General features: G+C 36.0%; 1 protein-coding gene across 2 annotated transcripts; it reads right to left on the bottom strand.

The window, feature by feature from the left end:
* Positions 1–6,104: 6,104 nt before the first annotated feature.
* On the bottom strand, positions 6,105–15,714 carry LOC135781047 (uncharacterized). Of its 2 annotated transcripts, none has more exons than XM_065291364.1 (5): positions 15,558–15,714; positions 10,295–10,372; positions 9,744–9,889; positions 7,484–7,589; positions 6,105–6,839 (listed from the first exon to the last, which is right to left on the bottom strand). In XM_065291364.1, exons 1-4 carry the CDS (start codon positions 15,634–15,636, stop codon positions 7,518–7,520), a joined length of 375 nt encoding a protein of 124 aa, XP_065147436.1. In that variant the 5' UTR covers positions 15,637–15,714; the 3' UTR covers positions 6,105–6,839; positions 7,484–7,517. The 2 variants fall into 2 exon arrangements, with proteins under 2 accessions (XP_065147436.1, XP_065147443.1); XM_065291371.1 differs by having other exon boundaries at positions 6,105–6,836.

Genomic DNA, 15,714 nt, shown 5'->3' with positions numbered 1-15,714 from the left:
ATTGAAGGATTGATGTTAAATGGTGGCCTCTTTAAATAATATAAATATTCAGTGTGTTTGTGTCTGCAGTGCATTTGTTTGTCTGCCTTCACTGAAAAAATAATTCATCACTGTAAAAAATACTTTGCTGCCTTAATTTTTTTGTTGAATCAACTCGGATTTACAAGTCATTTCAACTTACTATTATTTATATTGACTAGAGATTAGTTGTAATAACTACAGGTGAGTTATAACTAATAAAATTAAGTTGACTTTTCTCAACTATATTTTATAAGTTGTAACAACTCATCTCTGTTGACATGACTTGTACATCTGAGTTGATTTAACAAAAAAAATTAAGGCAGCAAAGTACTTTTTACAGTGATTCAATTTACTTATTTTTTTAAGGTAAGTGGTTGCAATCAATTTATTTAAGCTACATTTCAACAAAGTTTTTTTATTTAACTTAATTTACTTTGTTTGTTTGTTTAAATGTAGCTTAAATTAATTGATTGCAACCACTTACCTTAAAAAATTTTGAGTAAATTAAATTAATCATTTTTTTCAGTGTTAACTAAATGTAGAGTACCAAGTTTGTCTGGACATCATCAGATATAGCATGAATTTGTTAAAGAGTGCCTCAGTTTATATTTAAGTAAATCAAGTTCATAAATTTCATTGTGTGACATTATTTTCTTTCCCTTTATTTTATAAGCAACTTTTTGGCTTGTAAAGACTAGTCAATATATCATTTTGTCTTTTGATTATTCAAATTTTTTTTTTCATTATTTAAAAAAAAAGAAAAATTCTCAAATAGGGTCAACAAGTTAGATAGCAAAAATTAGATCTTTCAATAAAAAAATCTAAAAAATTACATCATGTGAGTGAATGGTCACAATGTGACTCTTGGGTGCAAGAGTTACACCTCTAATTGGCACTTGTTGATCTCATATTGAAGCATATTCACACTTGGAATATTAACTTGGTCAAGGTGTCAATTTTCATCCAACACTGCAATGTTAACCTTTGCGCTGAAGTTTTCCTGAAACTGAATTTCCCTGAAAATTCAACATAAAATGTTCTTTGATAGAGAACATTGTGTTTTCAGACTAAGAGGGATGTGGTAGCCTATATAATTTGGCAACTTATATGAATGAACAAAAAAATAAATGTTTCTGAATATTAGAGCTAAATAACGGTTCATCATTTTGTTAGGTTTTTTATCTATTGTCAGTCATGTTCAGTACAACTTGACAGAAATAGAAAACTTACAATGTTTTACTGGTTGCCAGTAACTTACTGTAGATTTTACATTTATGTTATTTACTGGCAACAGTTTGTTTAAAGTTAAACGAACATGAAACATTTTCAGTCTTTATCTTCTACAGTGTTACTGCTTACCACCCAACCAGCTGCATAATTACAGCTATTTTTTTAAAGTGCAGATGACTAAAATTAATTATAATTCCACTAAATCATGTAATGTTGCAAAATAATATACCATAATTCATTTTTAGTCTCATAAAATTTCTGTTCATTTCTTGTGTTGAAAATTTGAGTAGACTATGTTAGATAAAGAAATTCTGATGAGGTGTAGTCAGATGTCTGACATTTTCACCACCTCACCTGTCTCATTTGTCTCCTTTGGGGAAGACACTCATCTTCAAGTTGTAATTAAAGCTTCATCCTTTCAATGCCAAGGCTTACATACGTGTGAAAGTAAAAGAACAGAAAGGAATGAATGAACGAGTTGAAGTGACTCACTTTACCAGAATAAAGATCTACAGCACATTTTGGAGAGTAAAATCTACAGGAAAGACATTTTTCTCATCCGTTCTGTCTCCTTATCAGATGTAAGATTGATTTCATCTGTCCACATATATAAGGGCAGTGAAATACTAAACATCTAATTGCTTTGTGACCTCAAATCACATTAAATAGTATCCTTTATTTATTTAACGCTTAAGTGCAGTTTGTTATAGCAAAAACATGATTGTGTAGTTTTCCAAAGTAGTCACAAGGTTGTATTTGAATTTATATACAAATATTAAGTTGTCATCTAATTGTTGTTTTGTCTTTTTTTCATTTTACTGTTTTAAATTTACTTCGGGAATCAGTGTTTACAGGTACGGTCAGGCAGTTTACTCATAAGTGATCATAAACAGTCATGGTCATGTTCTAGTAATGCTTCATTTTAGTCACATTCTCTGTTTTCTTGCCCCAATGTGCTTTTATATCGACAGTTTTATACCAGTTTTGAGATTTATAATGTGACACCCAGCTGAGGACAGACAGAAGTAGAAGTGGGCCAAGCATTAAATAATCTCTCACTGTGCATAGTCATACCAATTTTACTTGTTTTGATCTTTACAGACCAAACAAAATCCTTAGTAGACAACAGAATCAGATACGTGCCTTTCCATTGAAATTGATCAATGCAGCAAAACAGTCGGCAAGGCTGTTTATGGTCAAACGATGCATCATTGCCACATTATACTGATGTCACCATGCAATCTGCACATCCTCAGACTAAAAGTAGGTGTTAAAAGCTGCTTTTCTCAGATGTATATCCAGGTCTTACAAGTGAGGTCTAGTCCAAGCTTTCTTTTTCATTCAGTTTTTAACAGATAGCCCTTGAAAAATGTCTAGACTGTTTTGTTGATGCAATCTAGACAGTGTTGTCAGTGATAAAATGTCTAGAGTAATGAACAGCATCCAGACCGCAACATAATATAAAGGGCATGTTGCTCATCTTTTTATTAGTGTGACAAATATGACTTAAGCGTTTATTACAATACGTGTTGGGAGTGTGTGCTTTGAATATTGAAATGCTCATAAAGTAAACAGCGTAGAGCATTTACTAAAAGTAAACGTAAACATAAAGTAAAGAGCTGAATAATGCAAGGTGCATTAGCACACACAGTACACTAATGTGTTTGTTGTTTAACAGAAGGACAACAGAAAGGCCAAATGTTTCATTTTAAAAATGGAACCAAAATGTCTAAACAATTGTAATTTTGCACTTGTGCAAAATAAACTTGACACACTGACAATCATGCTGGTCTATGTTGGTTTTTTCAGCAGGGTGATATCCAGCACAGCACAATTGCTTATCATGCGGCTAATATGCACCATTAAGGTACAGATATGGTACCAGTAAGTACCTCTAAGGTACGAGCAAAATGTACTGTACCTTAGGTACAAAAGTTTACTTTTTAAAAAGGTAATGCTCTAGTGACAACTATGTACCTTTATGTACCTTTTTTGGGGGGGAGTGTACGATTTTGTCATCGGTCTGACGTCCGAACCCAACGGCGAACTGATATATGACTTCGGACAGACATCCGAAACCAACAGCGGACTGAATTCCAAACCCAACGTCGAACTGATGTCAGAGCCCAATGTCAAACTAACGTCAGAACCCAACGTTATTTTGACGTCTAAACCCAACAAGCCGAATCCCACACATTTTGGGCGATTTAGAAATCTCGGAGGGATGCATTTTTTAAGAACCCAACATTGGTCTGAACCCAACGTCGGACTAATGTCAGAACTCAATGTGGGACTGACTTCTTCCTTCTTCCTTTATGCCATTCCAGCATCTACGTCTATATTCATGGCGAGAACCAGGTAATCTATACACAAGTTTATTCAGACAAGTTGATTTATACACAAGTTGGGGGAGGGACAATTTGGTATCTCCAATTTGCCTAACTAGCGTGTTTTTGGCCTGTGGGAGGAAACCGGAGTACCCGGAGTAAACCCATGCTGACACAGGGAGAACATGCAGAAACTCCACACAGAAAGGCCACCTGCCCTAGCCGGGGCTCGAACCGGGAACCTTCTTGCTGTGAGGCTACCCACTGAGCCACTGTGCCGCCCGGGACTGACTTCAGAACCTAACGTCGGATTGACTTTAGAACCCAACGTTGGACTGAAGTCCGAACCCAATGTTGGACTGAAGTCCAAACCCAACGTTGGACTGACATCAAACCCAACAAGCCGAATCCCATACATTTTGGGCAATTTAGAAATCTCGGACGGACGCATTTTTTTAAGAACCCAACATTGGTCTGATGTCTGAACACAACGTCGGACTGACTTTAAAACCCAACGTTGGGTTTTCAGGTTCAAAAAGGTAATAATAGTAATCAAATAACACTGCAGTCTTCTTCACTGTGTAAGTTAAATGTAGATAATTATTTTCAAAGTTACAAAAGTGAATCATTCATCAATCACAAAAATGTACACCTATCTGAAAAAGATATCAACACTAAATCTTAGCTTAAAGGCTAGCAGAGCCGAACAGCATCGGCAACGCAAAGCTTTCAAATGAAACTGTCAATAATAGAAACATTAACAAATATCAAACAAACTTATAGGATGTGATCCAGAAATGCCATATTATCCTGACTAAGTGTGAACTGCTCCATCTGTCACGAGAAGCCTTTGAGACTAACAAGCATTGTAGCATAAGCCTCGCATACTTTATTAAATATGCCTTGGGTATGAATTATTTAAATGAGAGATATTATGAAGCCTGACTTTATTCGATTAAGTCTGAATTTTTTTGATTGTTTTTTTGGTAGAGAAAATATCTCCCTTTGGAGTAGCAAAGTGCTCTGTAACTATGCCAACCTTTATCGTGCTCATCCAGCAACATTATACAAAGAAGGTTGAAAATGTAAAAAAGTATAATACGTGCTCTTTAAGATAATATATAGGTCGAAAAAGATTTTCCGGTGAAAAACAGATTTATCAGTAGCATCTCAGAGGCGCTGTTTCAAAATGAGCGGCGTACAAATATAAACTTGAGGACCTCAGATAAGGATCCGTTTTAGATACTGCTGTCGTCATCATCGAGGCGGAGTGTTATATCGTTTCTGACCCTAGTCTCAGTTTAGAAACACCACCAGACACCCCTGTCCGTGTTTTTCTCCCTGACCTATTGACCAAGGCCTCTCACTTATGGCATAGTAAAACAGGTAAAAATCATGAATATTTTACCAGTTGATGCTGAAAGGGGCTGACGCATGTATCGGAGCCTGCCTGACATTTCTACTCCTGTTTTAATTATCTGATTCACATCCACTGACAGCAGATAAATGAATAAGTGCAGAAAAGAGGGCCGGAGGAAACGCATGCTGTCATCACACTTGACACGAGCCATACTATATGAACAGCTTCAGGTATGCTATTCCTGCTACAAGCCCTGCATGTTTTGTGACAGTTTTAATTGGATAATGTTGTTTGACCACTGGCTATTTTGCAGAACGTGACTTGTTGAGGAAGACATGAATGTGAATACAGAACAGCCTGGGTGCTCTTGAGTACTGATATAGTTAAACATTAGCCATTATGTACTGAATACCTATTGCACTGCTTCTTTCTTTTGTTGGTCCAGTGCTTTAAGAAAAGGCAATTTTTGATGCCAAAAAATTTATTTCAATGTATTTAAATTTTTTGCTGCTCTGAATTCGTTCACTGTTCAAGAAAAATGGTCCCAGATGTCACTGGGATGGTTCCCTTTTAAGAGGTCCTAATCTGTACCATTTATGTTCATATATGTATACATTTGGTACCAATACTGTATGTACCTTTGAGGTCTTAATATGTACTTTTTGGTTCCAATATGTACCTCTGAGGTACAAATATGAACTCTTTAGGTGCAGAGGTGTACTTTTTAAAGGCATAAGGTATACAGCCCCAGTGACAACAAGGGGGTATACATTGTACTATTTCATCAACTCACTGAATTAACAGAGCACTTACAAACTCTGCCTTATGTTCAAATGGCTATTTTTTGCATTAAAGGGGACATATCATGAAAAGCTCCCTTTTTTTCATGTTTAAGTGCTATAATTGGGTCCCAAGTGCTTTTATCAACCTAGAAAATGTAAAAAAGATCAACCCAGTATCTTAGTTTTGGTAAACCATTCTCTGCAAGCATGTAAAAAATAGGTGATTGAAATTTGGCTCCCCTTGTGATGTCAGAAGGGGATAATACCACTCCTTAATCTGCACTATCCAATTATTGGAGCCCTTTAACCTTTCCTTATTTTCAACTGATTTATACAACTTTTATTATATTATTTCAATAATCTACACAACAACAATTTAAACAGTGTATTACATGAAAAAATATTTATTCCGTATCTATAACAACATATAAAAAATGTTGGCTCACAAATTTGTGCATTTTGGTGTAGAGCACCATAATTCAAAATGAATAAATCCATTAGAAAATTAAACATCTGCTGCTGTCATTAATAGTAAGATTACTGAGGAAGCAGTGAGGCTGAGAAGTGCAGGAGTAAAAAAGTGCCTATGTGGAAGGTCATGATACTGAATATGCTTTAAGACTAGAAAAACTTGCATTGAAATGATGTGTTTCTGCACGTACATGGTCTGGATTTAAGCATAGAATTAATCAAGGGCAAACTATTGTAAAGCATGAAGCTTAAAGACAAAATTGGCATAAGAAAACTTTACATTGTGTACAATTAATGTCCACTCATTTGATTGTTTTTACATGACATTTTACGGGGGCTTTTTTACCCCCAGGCTCTGAATCTGTGAATCAAAACAGGCACAAAACAATTGGTCATTTAGTTTAGCCCTACATTTATACTCATATGCTCCATTGCACTGATCCAGCCTATGCGACCTGTGACCTCTGTGCTCTATATTTACTTTATTAAAGCCGAAACAGTGTGTCTTTCCTTTAACAGCTTGTGCCATTGTGAGTTTGTCATGGATGTTGTCCACTTCGGTCCTTAAGTTCTTTATGTGTGTCTACTTGTCGGTCTGTTCTGAACATCCAGGTTATCTGTCCATCTGCTCTTCCTCCGCGAAGACTTCTAGAATAATTGGAGAAACAGAAAGCCAGTGAGTGAGTGAGGTATTAAAGATGTTATCACTGGTTTATTGGCTACATGTGTTTCATGTGTGCAGGTGTATTAGCTGGAGAGCAGAAAGCAGGTTGGGACATAGGAAGTATTCTGTGACTTTTAATGAGTGTCGAAAAGTCTGAAAGGTCTAACACTCATTTTAAGTCACTCTGCTCTGTGTGATCCTATTACACACTTCACCAAACTGTTTGCAAGCTGACTACATCAGTATTTGTCTGCCCTCTGCTGGCTGATTATGGAATTGCACACTAAGCATCTTACACTAGATTTGTATCTACAGCAGCAGACATTGCATTTCTTCAGATATGTGACCGTAAAGAACATGTTTTGAAATATCATTAATATCTTTAATATGGATTGAGTTGCCAAAGAAATCAATGATTGAAATCAAAGTTGCTCCTATCTCCTAGTTAGATTATGAGACCATTTTTGGATTTCACAGACAGGGTCACATGGTTTGTCTTCATTACATTCAACATCATTTGGATTAATTTGTATATACCATTTTATAAAATTCACAAATGCACTTTATAAACAAATTGCCAAAACGATAAAAGAATAAAGGTTATATTACATTCATGTATTTTACTCACCTGTTCTGATGTTCTGTAAGGTGCTGTGTGTCTTCTATAGTAGTCTGAGCAGTTGATAAACCATCATGAGCAGAGTAATAAAACGTACAGGTGCTGATCTAGATGCCTAAACAATAAAAAAAAAAAAACAGGAATTGTGTCAGTATGCGCTGCTCTCAGTTGAAAGAACAGGGATAGACCTGGAATTTGGCTGATAGTGATTATTTTATTAAGTGCGGAATTAAATTATTAAACCATAAAATATACAAATAGATGCTTGGAATAAAAACAAGCATGATAAAATCTGTAAGTTATTGGATATTTGCAGTCTTCATCTCTTTGTATGACTCAAATGTGCATTATGAAACTTTTAAAAGAATATGGACAGAAATGCAATATAATATGCATAACTATATTATCAGTGGTGTATAAAGACTTTACATAATGAATTGCACTGTTTTATTACCTTAGAATGAGACGTTTTTATCTACATACCCCACAGGTGCCCTTACATGGAAGTCATCGTAATGTTTCTACAGTAGCCCTAAATGGACAAACCGCTCTACAGAGCGCGTTTCATCCATACGTTTTCTCAAATGACGTCATGTTTGTCCTGTGGCAGCTACCATGCGTTTTGAAATGGAGGGGTGAGCTGTTGGTTGCAATTCGCAATGTCACCACTAAATGCCGCTAAAACATACACACACCACCTTTAAACTTTTTTGTTTGTTTTTTTGTTTCTTCAACTGTCTATTTAAAATGATAGACTCGGATTTAGACTCGGACACACGCGCGTTGCCGCGGTTACGCATCTTGCCCGAATTTAACTTCCGGTCTGTGCTTGTTTATCGGTCTGGCTAGCGACTTAAATGACCTCTGGAACAAATACCTTGTGGAAAATAAAAAAAAATATGTCGGGTTCCAAAATACATGGGGAGACAGAGCATAATTTCACGCTGTGTGGATTTGGCAGCCAGGCAACTTAATTTCTACTCAACTGAGCAAAGAAAGACATAAACATCTTGAATGACATGGTGAGTAAATAATTTATTTTATTTTTAATTTAAGGATCTTTAGCTAATATTATATACATTACTTTTACACAGTAACGTAACAGTAACGTGTTAGCTCAGTGTGATGGTTGAATTTCATTACCTCATTAAAAATAATCTGCTCGGGACTATGTTGTTATTGGTTCTTTGTGGAAGTCTTTTGAAAGGTAAGTCTGGGTCTGGTTTGTTTATGTTATTTCTGCTGAAACCGTCTATAGTCTATACTGTTGTCTAAATCATAGAGTTCAGATGGATCATGTTCCTTAGTTATTTATTGTACTCTCCAGCAGTGCACTAATGTGTGTAATTGTTTGAGCTTTAATAGATGTCTTTAAAGCAGATGTAGGAATTCTTCATTATTAGTGGCTTATTTAATTAAACATGCATGTTTTAAAATACAGGCTGAGTGCAGTACTATCGGTATTGATCAAAGGATACCTCCCCCTCTTTGCACATTTCCCCTTACATGCAAAGCCATTGTTTAACTTCCCAATACATGAGGATATGGAGCAGATGGAGTTCTCAAAGGAATCCATATTCTTAAAATAATAGGAGCACCTGTTTACATTCATGTTCATTGCCATAGTGCTCGCTCAGCAGGTCCGCAGTGTCCAGTCAGACACTAATACCACAGCATTGGCATTTCGGGTAGCAGCGTTTTATTGGATTCATTAAATATGAATGTTATCTCCTCCACCGTGATATTTCACAGCATACATCATCACTGGCATTAAATATAAAGAGCGTGGTTTAATTGTTCTGCTAGAATTCTAATCGGCATGGAGCACAAGTGTGTTTTATTAAAGGGTTAAGCTTTTAAAATCACATTAAAAGTTCAGCTATTCAGATTTTAATGCTTGCTTTTTGGTTATAAAATACTGTAGGTCAGTGGCCTTCACAGCTAATATTTCACAAAAGATTAATGTTGTTTTCCGTTATTGACCAGATTTATTTTTCTTTTTAATGACGCTTTCATGCTAAACATATGACTCCGGTTTTTCTGTATGTTTCATTTTTTTCTGTAAGTTCTGTATGGATGAGTTTTATCCACCCACAAAAGGACATCAGGCCTGGAATTCTCTTTTTAAGAGACAACGCCTATGTGTCTCAAAACAGACACACCACAAAATCACATGATTTTGGTATAGATTGTTTGAACATTTTTTGTATGCAACATATCTTAAGTTTGCTTAGTTTTAATAATGAAAAAACAGGATTTCAATAGATACCTGATTCATAGGGACAGTGGGTTTGGTTGGCTTTTCTTTTAGCACATTTTCATCTGTTTCTCTCTTGCTGCTGTCTTCTCCAGTGTCTGTCTCTACTCCAAACAGTAATCTAGTAATGTTTTCTAGTTCTTCCCTGCTTGCATTGCCTAGTGAGAACATGAAAAAAATTAAACAAATTTTGTATTTTAAAAAATCATGATTGTCTATTATTCACCTTGATATTGTAATTCTGAATATTATTGCCGATCAATAGATTTTACATTGAAGTTTTGAAACTGTTTTATAACAAACTGCATGGTAAAGTTTGACAAGGTTTTTCAATTAATTGTGCAGCCCTAAAACACATATTCCACTGGTTATGATTTATTGTGTTGTTGTGTTTACTGTGTATATTGTGTCATCTCATATACTTCTTAGTCTAATCAGATCTGAGGTGCAAAGTTATCTGATCTATCAAGCTTAATGTAATTGTGGAAATCTAAAACGTGTGTTTGGTTTTAGTTACAAAAGCTATTAAATTAAAAAATAACATGAAAGCCTTGAAAACCTACTAAAGAAACTGAACTCGAATGTTTCATTGTAATCTGGAAATTGTGTAGAATCATAGTCATACTCCTCATCCTCGACACCTGAAAAGACAAAAGACATTAGATTTTGTTACAACTTGTTATATTATCAGTTGGGCTGACATTTGATTAACACTTGTAATGTTATTAATGACTTGATATGCTTATGAATAATAATACATGTAATTAATTGCAATGAACCAGTGAGAAAAGCCCCCAAATTTAGACAATTAAATGACATTATTATTATTATTATTATTATTATATATTTATAATAATAATTATTATTATTATTGCAGAAACCATATAACCTTATGTATTTGGCAGAAGCTTTTATCCAAAGTGTCTTACAGTGCACAACAAGATGTTTTTCATCATGTGTGCTCCCTAAAAAAACCCATGACCTTTGTGCTGTTAATGCAGTGCTACCACTGAGCTATACAGGAGCATGTTTAAAAGATAAACCAGGGCACATGGTTAAATGGATAATGTTGTCTGTACTAAATTTAACATGTTATGTTTTTATTTTTTGCAATGAGGTCAAAGTCTGGACAAATCCCCCAGTTTGTCTGTTTTATATAAGCATCTTACATTTACACAATCCAGCAGTGAGTGTAGTATGTTAGCCATCAATTATGACTTATCTTCATTTCACAAACACGATCAGTGCTTTGAACTTTATCTGGCCATCTTCACTGCTCGACACAGCTCAGTCACCTCACTGAACCATAGAGGACATTGTTTCCCATTGAAAAGAAACAGCGTCTGTAACTTGAGATCTTTGTATTGCTTCTCACATACTATTGCTATTCGTCAGTTATGTGAGACAGCCAGAGCTATTCAACAGGACACCCTTTCTATGTATCCTGCCTTTACATGATGCATGTGTCACTGTGGGATTACTGTGAACTGAGATGTTGACTGAATAGAGAGAGACAGCAGTGACATCCGTGTAGTCAGCACAATGCTGAAGACCTTGTGTCCAAAAATATCATGGTAACAGATATTTCACTATTTGAATCAAGTATATTTGGCAGACACTTTAATTCAAAGCATAAATTTAATCAGCATGTGTGTATCCCATGCCGTTTTGCGCAATGCTCTACCACTCAGATATAAAGGAGCACTTTGTTTTGGTAATTGAATGCTTCAGATTAGATTAGTTACAATTAGTTGTTTCATGAAATAATAAGCTTTATAGTTTTTAGTTTTTCTTCTTCTTCTTCTTTAACGTTATGTCCTAAATGTGGTTATGCTTTGCATACATATGGGAATGGTTGTAAAAGAAAACATTTAATTTCCTCATTCAATCCCAAATGACATTATATCATAATATCTTATCAGATGATACAAACATGTCATGGGAGACATGGAGCATCAGCCTGAGATCCATACCAGAGCTATGGCCTGGCATTATAAAAAAATGCATCAGTCTCTGGATGATTCTTGGATCATATGGAAAGTCTATGAGACTTGTGGCCTCTGGAGGCACACGGGGCCCTGAAGTGCTGACCCTCATCAGAGTTTGGTTATAAAGGATGAGAACTGACCTTGAGAATCTGCTTCCTGAGGCTGAACAAATATTCTGTAATGGCTTTTCCTTTAAATCTATTTTATACAGCTGTTTAACAAGATCAAATTGATCAGAGTCATGTTTTTAATCTTGAAGAATATAAAATATCTACACCTGGGAATTGTATGCGACACACACCTCAAATGCCTCAGGCTTATCTGGGTTTGTCTGACTTCATTTTCTTTGAACTTTTTAGAAATATCATATGTCCAAATAGAATAGGATACAGAAAACGTCTGTTTTACCAGCCTGATCTCACGCAAAATCGTACATATTTTACGAGTTGGCTAATTCGTAATAATTCATACGAAATGAATCAGGCAAAATCATAGGATTCTCATGAAAAACCAACAATGAAAACGAACCCCGCCCCTAACCTCGCACCCAACGACAGGCAAATTGTACAAAAACTTACGAATTTGGTTGTATGAATTAATATGAATTAGCCAACTCATAAAATATGTACGAATTCTCATGAAAAAGCGTTTTATGTGATAAAAGTTTTGAGATATTCAATTAAAAGTAATTTGATATTATGACTGCTTTTATCTGTTGCTCAGTTTATTATTTAGTGAAGTTTATTTTAGTGATGCACCGATGTATCGGCCGCCGATATTTATCGGCCGATTTTTGATGAATTTGAAACCATCGGCATATCGGCAATATCACGAGAAAGGCCGATACCGATTGTTTATTAATTAACTGCATAAAGAAATCCATTATATGTAAAAAAATTGTTAATGTTGTTAATAAAATAAATGCTGAATAGCAAAAACCACCTTTGAAGGTTGTCATGCTGTCTTATTATATTTGTTTTAGCTTAATTTGTGCCTCTCTTATTATGTTGGTCAGTTGAATGTTAATTAGATCAAATCCATGTTCAGTAAAAATTATTTGATGCAGAAATAAACTAGCTAATAGACCAACTGTATAGTATTGTATACAAGTGTTTAATATCGGTATTGGCCAGAAGTTGTCTGTTTAAATCGGTATCGGCCCTAAAAAAATCCTATCGGTGCATCCCTAGTTTATTTAAATGACAGTGTCTTAAACTAGAGTAAAAACTTAAATGTTCTGCCACATTTGGCTTTTGGCCCATGGCCAGGCTCAGTACCATTAGGACTTTAAACTTTTCCCAGGCTTCCTTCACTTTATCTTTAAAATCACCCGTGAATGAGCAGGTCATGACAAGAGAGATCCCACAGCTTGCTTCTTTTTAATGCTCCATGTCTATGGCTAAAGAAGATGTTTTCAATGTTCTTGATGACTCTTTCAGACTAATCGCATTATGTCTTGGAGAGTAAAAATCATCTGTAAGCACTCAATCTTTACCCTTTGCTGAAGATTCGTGGGAAACAGAGCAAAGTTAATACCTGGATCAACACCAATAAACAAGTAGTACCATAAACACGACCTGAATGCTGTTAGCTGTCAGAGAGAGTGAGCTGTTTGCTCAGGCCTGTGGTTTGTCACTTGAGTAAGTGATTTGTTTATGTAAGAGACATTATCCCTATGGCAAATCTTTCACCTTTTTTAGGTTCTAATGAGAGAATACCAGCAATTAGGTCTCATGCCACTCCACAGAGTTTAGCGAAGGGCTCTTATCCAAGCACGGTTTTGCCTTCCTAATCAGATAACTTTACCAAATAAAGCAACAAAAACAACAGGGCTATATTTCTGTCTGCGAGGGGTGAGCATGCTGCAGGGGTTTTAGGGTGAAGGTATTCACCCACCCCGTTGAATTTGCCTTTCTTTTAAGTTCTGCTCCTTCGGCAAGGAAAGTAAATGGAGCTGAGCTTAAGCTCTTTGGCTCAAACACATGCAACAGTTTTACTGGATGTTATGCACTTCATTTTATGCTTTTTATTCATCTGACACATTCTCCTCTTGTCACTGAGATGTAAGTGCACATGAACGAAATTCCTCAGTATAGAGGTCAATATATTGTTTGTGGCCTTTGTCCAAATTCTTGCTTTGGGTATAAATAAAACCCAATCTGACCACATGCAGCAACTGAAATGCCCCTTAAGGTATACATTTAATCAATTTGTGTATCAATCTTGGCAGCGATCTTGATAGTGCCATGCTGTACCAATTCGGTTACAGGGACTGTGAGAAAAAGTAAGGCGATAATACAAAACAAACAAACAGTAACTAAAGGACAGTGTGCTTTAAACCTGAGACTGACATTTTATAACTCTTGCTGAAAAACACTGGGATTGGGAAATTTAGTCAGGCAGAACGTGACCCCTCAACTCCCACTAAGAGTATCTAGAGTCACCGCCATCAGTCATTCAAAACCCCCTAAACTTGTGATTTCAAGATGTTATCCTAAACAAATGTCAAAACAAGCACGAAAAGTTACACAAACATCCTAAAGGTAAAACATCATTCCTATTATGATTTTTGGCCAACTTTTCTCCTTATCACTTTTCCCAGGGGCACACAGTGAAGCCTGTCCAAGAGTACAACCACAGTACACGTTATCCTTCTTGTGACATCTGCTTTATTATCTTCCGAATTATCTTTTCTTTTATTCACAAAATCAACAGGCATCTGGCATACAACTGAGCACATCCCCCGGTACAATCTGCCAAATATTCTGTCTAATGCATTTCAGCATAAACTCTCAATGTGCTGAAAGCCGAATCGAAATTGTATTTTACACTGATGGTCACCAAGAATAATGCAGCCAATTATAAAGTTACGTTTTTTTGCATTTTTTTAAAGTAAAATCTATAACGTAAAAATTAATATTCATACTTATATCCTTTAACATTTGCATTCAAGCATTAAGCAGACACTTTTATCAAAAAAGCCCCTTACAATATCTATTATTAAAAATCTTATAGTTTTTACAATGAAATCATGGATGTTGTGCAAGTCTGTCACTTCCTTGACACAAAGACAAAATTCCTGCTTGTTTCTGTTGTTTGTCAATAGACAGAACAAGAGAAGGAAGTGAGATCTGTGGTCATTTGCTCTTTACAGACATGGAGACAGAAAACAGCTGTGCAGAGAACACAGTGGGATTGCATTGCTCATGAGAATACTCCGAGCCCCTGGAGCCGTCTGTCATGCAAGAGTTTGTACACCACATGCAGATGGCGGTGTCAAACCATTCAATAAAGATGCACTTGCTTTTGTGTGCCTTTAAATTTCCAAATGTTATCCTGAATCTCAACAACTGAGCATCAAGTACTGTATACTTTCATGCTGACTTTTGCCTCCTTTTAAATAGTTGAGATTAATATTCGAGTTTAGATCCGTTCCTTTCTTTGTATACCTGTTACATACCTTTCACCTATCAATGTCTTTCTAATAGTTATTTGACGTGTAAATACCTGCTGTAGAGCTAGATTTGCCTATAGTCATGGTTGCCTTGCTTTTGTAAGTTGCCTCAGTGCCTTTTAAAGATTAAAATCAAAACCAGATGCCCCCAGCACTTACCTTTTCTGTCAGGGGGTCTCTGCAAACACATATCTTGTGTGTGTAAATACTCATTAAGCATGGCAAGTGTTCCTATACAAAGTTTTCTCTACAGAGCCCCAAACTAAACTTTTCACCACTACATACATCTCTGCTTTCTTTTCCAAACATTCACACACAGCAAATTTTCTCATTGAGCTCATAATCAATCTTGCCCCTCTGGTTCTCCTTCTCATGCACACTCACCCCAGCAGAGCGGCAGCAGTAGGAGAGCTCCTGCCAAGCACGCTGATATCGTCACACAGCGGTGAGGTATCCTTGCCATGTTGCCCCAAAGGTGCTGGTGTGTGTGTGTGCAGCCTCCACGCTGTGCCCCTGAATAACTGCAGCGTGTGAGTGTGTG

The sequence above is a fragment of the Paramisgurnus dabryanus genome, chromosome 19 (assembly GCF_030506205.2).
Source record: "Paramisgurnus dabryanus chromosome 19, PD_genome_1.1, whole genome shotgun sequence".
In the NCBI taxonomy this organism is placed as follows: Eukaryota; Metazoa; Chordata; class Actinopteri; order Cypriniformes; family Cobitidae; genus Paramisgurnus; species Paramisgurnus dabryanus.
This window is presented reverse-complemented; position numbering and strand designations above follow the sequence as displayed.

Bases quoted from the DNA above. Each gene is read 5' to 3' on its own strand.
- LOC135781047 (XM_065291364.1), bottom strand. From the start codon at position 15,636: ATGGCAAGGATACCTCACCGCTGTGTGACGATATCAGCGTGCTTGGCA. The intron at 9,890-10,294 runs GTAGGTTTTCAA...TGTTCTCACTAG, and splicing joins ATTCGAGTTCAGTTTCTTTA to GCAATGCAAGCAGGGAAGAA. The intron at 7,590-9,743 runs GTATCTATTGAA...TTTATTGTTTAG, and splicing joins CCACTGTCCCTATGAATCAG to GCATCTAGATCAGCACCTGT.